General features: G+C 33.5%; 1 protein-coding gene across 1 annotated transcript; it reads left to right on the forward strand.

The window, feature by feature from the left end:
• The first annotated feature begins 2472 nt into the window (after nucleotides 1–2472).
• Nucleotides 2473–4670, forward strand: LOC108461813 (polygalacturonase 1 beta-like protein 3). Its single transcript, XM_017761758.2, has 2 exons — nucleotides 2473–2680; nucleotides 2753–4670. The coding sequence occupies exons 1-2, from the start codon at nucleotides 2624–2626 to the stop codon at nucleotides 4544–4546; spliced, it is 1851 nt and encodes a 616-aa protein (XP_017617247.1). The 5' UTR covers nucleotides 2473–2623; the 3' UTR covers nucleotides 4547–4670.
• The last annotated feature ends 4187 nt before the right edge of the window (nucleotides 4671–8857 follow it).

Here is an 8857-nt window from a genome sequence, read left to right on the forward strand (position 1 = left end):
ACCTACTTATATTAGAATTTAACAAACAACACTCAAGTTTTTGGGGCGTTACAGCACCATCAATTAAGGATTGAAAATGCATGTACCCTTCCCTTCATGAATGTGCTTGAAATGTTGTAACTTGCAACGAATACGAAAGGTCACATCGTACCACAATATGACCAGCCATGAACCTACAACACTACAAATAGAGTCCATAAGTTCATTTGCAAAATCAAACATAACGTAAATTAGTAATATGCATATTGTAGAATTAAAATATACTAAGAAAATATATCTTATGCATTTATTGAAAAAAATAAAATGACTCTTGACATATTTAAAGACTTGATTAAAACAAACGAAGAAAACATGATAAAGACAAAAAACGAGACTAAATAAAAAATGCAAAACACACACATAGGCATTAAAACTTCAAACAAGCAAAATAACCTTAACTTGAAATAAACATGACAATAATAGGAACATGACATGAAAGCAAGAATATGAATTAGGTAAGAACTAGAGAAGTCAATGAAAACATCCAAGAAAACACTGAAACTTAAATGAGTGCATTTCATTGTAAACTTGGGCTTTCCATATTGTTGGACCCAAATAGCTTGAAACGACCCATGTTTGGTTCACTCATAACTCTTTCTAGCCGAATCAACATATGCTGTGACTGAGATCGCAACGTAACATGATTTTAATTTGACATGTTTAATTTTTTTAATTTAACTCGAATTTTATTTCACTTGACTCGATTTGAAAATATGTCAAATCAAGGTGGGATGATAAAATGAGACTTGTCAACACGATTAAATCAAAATGTTTTAACTACCAAACGTTTAATCGTACTTTTTAGGTTCCATAGAAAATAAGCTTTTATCTAGTTAAGTATCTTTTACAATTTTGCAATGGTTTATAATTTTCGTAAGTTTTAAGTAATTTTATAAAAAATAATTATTAATATTTTATATTTTTAATACTCTTTATAATTTTAAATATATTTTTGTAAATTTTTAATTTTTAAAAATAAAAAATCAAATGATAACATCATTATGTCATCATTTTACTCATGACATTTTTAATTGATGGGATTTCTTTACCATTTTGACATTTTAGACTAAACTGATGAACTTTTAACAATATTAAAAACAGAAATGAACAAAAGAACTTCAATGATCAAAATAAAAAGGCAATATATTTAGAGACTAAAGTGTACATTCAACCTAAAATCTAATTCACATATGATTTTTAACTTAATTCTTGTTTTAAAAAGTAATAACACACTCTCTCATCTTGATTATGCATCTATTTAGGATTTTGATTTTGAAATAATTTTTATATAAATAAAATTTCTATTCACAATAAAGAGACTGCATAAAACGAGTTAATATTAGTGGTCACTTTTATAAGTGTCTAAAAGAGTTTTATTAATTAAAACGAGTTAAGATTTTATATATTGATATTATAATTTTCTATTTCATTTGTGAAAGTGATAATACCAAACTAAAATGTTTTATTAGTAGGTGAAGTAAGTTTAATATTTTATTTTTATAATTTGTCATCATCCGAGTAGTTACTATTAAATAAAATTATACATTGTAAATTCATAATATAAATCCAATTAATCTACGTACGGCATTTAAGCCTTTCACATAATTCTCAATCATAAACCTTAAATTTGATATTTGACTTACGGCAAAAGACAAAGCCAATAACCATAGTTTTGACTTTATGAAAAAAGAATCCAATAATATTTACAATAGGATTTATAATAAACATAAAAATATATTAGCAAATTTGCTTTAAATTTTTTATAAAGTACAAACTATGTAAGTTGTATTTTATGAGTTTGGATATAAGAGATTAACTTAAAAAGGAATATCGCCACATGATGGCCTATTTGTGTTTAAAAGAAAAAGCTTGTGACGATTTTGTTTGATTTAGAAAAATAACGAATTTTCATTCTTATTGGCCAAGAAAACTCATTCTTTATTCTTCTTCAATCCAAACAATGGGATGGCTTTTCCCCACTGCAATTATCATCATTTATATTTGTTCCTATATTTATAATATTTGTGTCTGTAGAACTGTCAGTATAGTGAGTGGAGTTTAACTTTAAACGGAGAAAAGTTTTATCAATATTCATACAAAAGATTTAAAATAAAGTTGAAAAATATAAACTTTTAAGCAAATGTTAGTTGGGTTAAATTCAAACTGATGTATTGCAAATTTTATTTTATTTATTTAAAAATAATAAATTATACATTTTATCCAAAAATTAATTGATATTTTTATAAAATTTTATTTATTTATATTATTAAAAATTAATTTATATACTTAATATAATATAAATATAACACGTCACATATTACTATTTAATTATTTTATTAACATACTAATTTTTAATAATAAAAAATTAATTTATTTTAATTTAATATAGATAAACTAATTTATTTACATTTTTAATAATATAGTGGTCACCCTAAAACATATTAGCTAAAAGAACCCAAAAGAAGTCTCTCCACCACAGTGCACCTTCTCTTTTTCTTTCTATAAATTCCTCTCTTCCAACGCAACAAACAAGCGCACCACCATTCTCTCTCTGGGAAATTAAAAAAAGAAAGAAAGCAGGGAAATGCTTAATCTATGGAATCTTCTCTTCCTCTCCTTTGTTCATTTCTCATCATTCAGTGTAAGCATATTGTTTTTTATTTTCATTTTATTTTGGTTATAATCTTTACTTATTTTCATGGGTTAATTGCAGGTAACTTTGGGTGGGGTGTCGGGAAACCCATTTACTCCAAAATCCTCCTTCATTCGCTATTGGAACAAAGAGCTCCACAAGGAAATCCCCAACACCCATTTTTTACTCTCTAAAGTTTCACCATTAACTGCCGTCGACTCCGCCAGTTTCTCGAAACTCGCCGCCCACAACAACCTCGCTTCTCGTCTTCCTTCCTTTTGTTCCTCCGCTAAACTCTTTTGCTTCCCCGACTTATCGCCCAGTCTCGAGAAACATTCCAAAGACGTTAACTTCGCCGTCTACCTCGACAGGAACTTCACTAATTACGGCTCCGATCGACTCGCTGGACTCGACTCCTTCAAGAACTACTCTGAAAACGACAACGTTGTCATTGACTCTTTTCGTCGCTACAGCCGGGACTCCGCGGGTCACAAGGACCAATTCTCCAATTACGCCAGTGCATCAAATGTCGTCGACCAGAGCTTCAACACCTACGGCGGAGACGCCACTGGTGGTTCCGAGAACTTCAACAACTACAACCACGAAGTCAACGTCCCTAACCTCCGATTCACTTCGTATTCGGATGATTCTAACGGGCATGGGCAGACATTCACGCACTACACAGAGGAGACCAACGCCGGGCAGCAGTCATTTTCAAATTACGGGAAAAACGGTAATGGCGTCCCTAACGACTTTACAAGTTACGGTAAAGATTCGAATGTGATGGGGTCGGACTTTTCTGGCTATGGAAAAACGGCGAATGGAGCTAAAGATACTTTCACTTCTTATGCATTCGATTCCAATAATCCTGTAAATGGTTTCAAGAGTTATGGAGACGGTGGCAATGCGGCTGTTGACAGTTTCTCAAGTTACCGGGACCAGTCCAATGTGGGTGACAGCTCTTTCCAATCTTATGCTAAAAGTTCTAACGGAGCGAAAGTTGATTTCGACAACTATGGCCAATCTTTCAACGAAGGAACCGAAAAATTCACTGGATATGGGCAAGGAGCCGATGGGCAGTCCATAGGATTCAAGATCTATGGAAGAAACACCACTTTCAAGGATTATACAAAGAAGGGTGTCACTTTCAGTAGATACAGCAATGAGAGTTCAACAACTTTAGGTAAAGTTGTGATAAGTAAGTGGGTGGAGCCGGGTAAGTTCTTCCGGGAAAAGATGTTGAAGCGAGGAATGGTGATTCCAATGCCGGACATTAAGGATAAGATGCCGGCGAGGTCGTTTTTGCCACGGACTATCCTTTCCAAAATACCCTTTTCGTCTTCCGAGATTGACCAACTGAAACGGATATTCCACGCAGGGGACAACTCCACACTGGGGACTATAATGCTGGATGCTTTAAAAGAGTGCGAGCGACTGCCGAGCCCGGGCGAGACGAAGCGCTGCGTGGGCTCGGCCGAGGACATGGTCGACTTCGCCACCTCTGTTCTGGGGCGGAACGTGGAGGTTCGTACCACCCAAAACGTTAATGGGTCAAAGAAGAATATAATGATAGGAAGTGTTGGAAAAATCGATGGTGGGAAAGTGACTAAATCGGTTTCGTGTCACCAGAGTTTGTACCCGTATTTACTTTACTATTGTCACTCGGTTCCCAAGGTCCGGGTCTATGAAGCTGGTATTCTGGATCCGGATTCAATGGAGAAGATTAACCATGGTGTTGCCATCTGTCACTTGGACACATCTAGTTGGAGTTCGGGTCATGGAGCTTTCTTGGCTTTAGGTTCAGGTCCGGGTCGAATAGAAGTTTGTCATTGGATATTTGAGAATGATATGACATGGACAATAGCCGATTCCTGATTAGCAAGAATGGGGTTTTATGGTTCTAATTCAAGTTTGGGAGGGCAAATTCCTATAAGGATTTCGTTACCTTTTAAGATTATCATATATAATATTATTGAAAATGAAGAATAAAGTTATTAAATCTACACTTAAAAAAGAAAAAGTAAAGTAAAAAATAGTCATTAAATTATTGTTATATTTGGTTCATTAAACTTTTATTTTTTTAGTTATTAAATTATTTGATTTAATTTTTTATCATTAAACTATTCAAAATTAAATTTTTATCACCAAATATGAATAACAATTTAAATTTTGACAAAATATTTATTTAAACTTTTTATTAATTTAATAATAAAGTTAGCTCTCAATATTTATAAAATTTATTGTTTTAGTCTAATATATTATATATATTCAAAAATGTGTATACTTATCTTGATGAAACAAAATGGAAGAAAAAAACTGTGGTATGTTCAATGAAACAAAATGGAAGAAAACTGTGGTATGTACAAGAAACAAAATAAGGAAAACTAAGGGGAATGAAAATTAGCACTTTGCTAAAGAGCAAATATTTTTGCATACTGGGTCCATCTAAAGGTTCCGCAATAAAAAAAAAACTATTCACGGGCTTGGAGCCCAAATAGAAGAAACTTTGAAGAAAACAAATTATTTTTGCTCCAGCTCAAACTGCTTCCTTCCAAATTAAACAAACCCGCAAACATTATATTTATATATACACACATCAATAACTATATCAATTTACATTTTGCTTGCTTCGTTAAACATGAATATAAAGTATAAAGTATAATGCAATTATTAAAACTAAATTTAATTTTTATAAAATGAATAAATTAATAATAATTTCTTTTAGATTTAATTAAATTCACGTCTTCTTAAAATGCACAAATAATTAAATAAAATTCAATTGTGGTTGTCGAAAGTCCTTTTCAATTTATGAAATTCAAACACCTTTTTTTTGGGGGTTGATCAACGAAGGAAATTGTAAAATAATTAATTTATATTAAATTATACTAAAAAGAAAATGTATTGTTTTGTAACACCACTTTACCCAATCCGGTCGTCGAACCCAAGTAATAGAATGCTACAAACAAATACAAAACAATTACATGCTATTTATTAACCAAAATCTCAATTAAATATCATTACATCACATATGATCAAGTATAACATGTAATTCAATCAATTTTGAGTTTATATCGAGCTTACGAAAGCTTAAAACCAACTCGGTATCAAACAAGGATAAATTTGAAACAAAAATAAAGAGATAGGAAAAATCTGCAAACAGGGGTCACATGGCCGTGTCCCCTGACCATGTGGAAGGCTGAGGGCGTGTGGGGTAGATCACATTGCCATGTGGGCAAGTCGTGTGATAGCCTGATGCCGTGTAGGTTGGAGTCACACGGTCGTGCTAACAAACTATGTAACTCACTGATGTTGTATGGGTCAGAAGTGTAAATATTCCAAATATGCACACGACTGTGCCGCTAGGTCGTGTAACAGAATGTGGCCATGTGCACAAAAAATAACTCAAAACACATAGATCAGACAACTATGCCACATGTCGTGTATGGTGCACGATCTTGTGCCGGGCTATGTGTACTTGAAAATACCTTTCAATACAAGTTTTCTAACTTTAATTCACTTAGATTTCAAGCAACCATTGTAACACTCCTTCCCCATTTCCTACGCTGGGACAGGGTACAAGGCATTACCGGACTTAAACACAAACAATCATGTAAAATCGGGCCATAAAATTTCATTTAAATAAAAAAATTAATTATACGCATGCATATCGTCCCTTATTTGGGTCTACAAAGCCCAAAACATACATTGGGAGAGTTCCGAAACTAAACCGAGAACTTTGAAAAGTTTTGGAAAAAACATAGTAAATTTTTCTCATGAAATAGGGTCACATGCCCGTGTGTCTTTGGCACGCCCGTGTCCTCAGGCCGTGTAACTCTCTATTTATGACGTCAGCGAATAATTTGAACCACACGGCCAAGCCACATGCCCATGTGGTAAGGCCATGTCCCCCACATGGTTGAGACACACGGTCGTGTCTCAGCCCGTGTGGCCAACACTTAGGCTATTTTCCAAGCCTTTAAGTTACCTTTAATCCTTCATATCTTTATTTCCATATTACACATTTAATTTATGGCCATGACCATTTAGATTGGTCATAAAACATCCATCATGCACATATTTCATAACACCAACCATATACGGCCAACAAGCATAATCACATCACAAGTATTAGAACATAGCATAGATAGATTGGTTCACAAACCATAATCAATATGAGCCACCCTTCATGGCTATATACAAATAACTCAATATAGGCTAATACATTTGGCTAGTCATGTTAACACATATCATAAAAAAAAAGGAAAGGAAGGGAGTAAGCTTTATATCTTAGTAAGACCGTATGAAATTAATAAGCAATTTATCAACTTGCTTCTCAAGGTGATACCACAATATTTGCATTTTTGCTTATGTTCAAGTCAAGCTATTTTCTCAAGTTGTAGTCACTAAATTATTTATATCTGGAGCTACGAAACTCCAAATTAAGATCCGCTAATTTTTCCAGAAACTAAATTCACATATATTTTTACCAAAAAAATTTTAGAATTTTTGGTTAAGCCAATAAGCATAGTTTATTCTTTAAATTCACCCCTATTTTGCTATCTGATAGTTCTGACCCCTCTTCACTGAAAATTAATTATCTCCTCATCTGGTATTCAGATGATGTTTCCTTTTGTTTCTTTTAAAAATATACTCATCGAGGATTATAAGCATATAACTTATAACCCATAATTATTTTTTTTACAATTTTTAATGATTTTCCCAAATCAGAATAGGGGATTTCGAAATCATTCTAACTCTATCTTACAAAAATTTAAATATCTCATAATATGAACTTTTTTTGCTTACATAGTTTCTTCTACATAAAACTACACTTAATAACCTTTAATTTCATATTTTATTCAACCTCTAATTCGATTTCCACAATTTTTGGTGGATTTTCAAAGTCAGACTGCTACTACTGTCCAAAACTATTTCAATGCTAATTTTACCCTTTCATAATTATCTTTAAATAGGCTTTTATGCCAATCAATTTCTCTTTTCATATTCATTAGGCCACAAGGTGAAGGGATAAACATATCATGTCCCAATTTAATTCGACCTAAAAGCCCCACCCATAATCATCCATCAAATTTACCACATAATTATACACCATAGGTATCGACCTAATATTTACAAGGTCGTCACAAAGTCATTCTCATAGGTAGGACTTACTTATTTACATTCTTACCAAAAGTCCAATATGCATCGAGCTCATCACTCATGAATTTTTAGTACATACTTGTACCCTTTCACATGATCATAAACATAGCTTACTCATTTTCATTCTTTACTAATCATACAACATAAATTGTGCACGTATTTCATGAATTTCATGTGAGTACTTGTACCACTCACAACATGGTCATAACCTCTCTTATTTCGACATAAACCGTAAATTTCCCGTTGAACCATTTGGAATACTATAGGATATTCAATAAGCCTCAAGCATTGGGTAAGGTTTCGACGCCATGTCCCGGACATGGTCTCACATTGGCTCACACATCAAAGTTGATGCCATGTCCCAAACATGGTCTTACACTGACTCTCATATATCGAGGCCGATGCCATATCCCAGACGTGGTCTTACACTAGCTCTAATCTACCGGTGTCGATGCCATATCCCGGACATGGTCTTACACTGACACATGTCAAGTCGATGCCATGTCCCAAACATGGTCTTACACTAGCTCTCATATATCGAGGCCGATGCCATGTCCCGGACATGGTCTTACACTGCTCACACATCAAAGTCGATGCCATGTCCCAGACATGGTCTTACACTGACTCTCGTATATCGAGGCTGATGCCATGTCCCAAACATGGTCTTACACTAACTCTCATCTATCGGTGCCGATGTCATGTCCCAGACATGGTCTTACACCAGCACACATATCACCCAAATGTCATGGCATGGATATCCAATCTATTCCTAGGTTCAACTGGGAATTTACCACATTAATTTCATCATGCATTATTCACAATCATATTCAACCTTATTATGCAAAATCGATCATTCAACACATAATAGCGATAAAGTTGCCTTACTTACGTACAACTTACTCATTTCAATGGAATATCATATTCCATCAAATTTCCAATGTATTCAATCATCACATAAATGTTATTAACATTTGGCATCACTTTCTCATACTCAATATCATCAACATATAATTCAATACAATTATA

The sequence above is a fragment of the Gossypium arboreum genome, chromosome 1 (genome assembly GCF_025698485.1).
Source record: "Gossypium arboreum isolate Shixiya-1 chromosome 1, ASM2569848v2, whole genome shotgun sequence".
Lineage (NCBI taxonomy): Eukaryota > Viridiplantae > Streptophyta > Magnoliopsida > Malvales > Malvaceae > Gossypium > Gossypium arboreum.

Bases quoted from the DNA above. Each gene is read 5' to 3' on its own strand.
- LOC108461813 (XM_017761758.2), top strand. From the start codon at position 2,624: ATGCTTAATCTATGGAATCTTCTCTTCCTCTCCTTTGTTCATTTCTCA. The intron at 2,681-2,752 runs GTAAGCATATTG...GGTTAATTGCAG, and splicing joins TTCATTTCTCATCATTCAGT to GTAACTTTGGGTGGGGTGTC.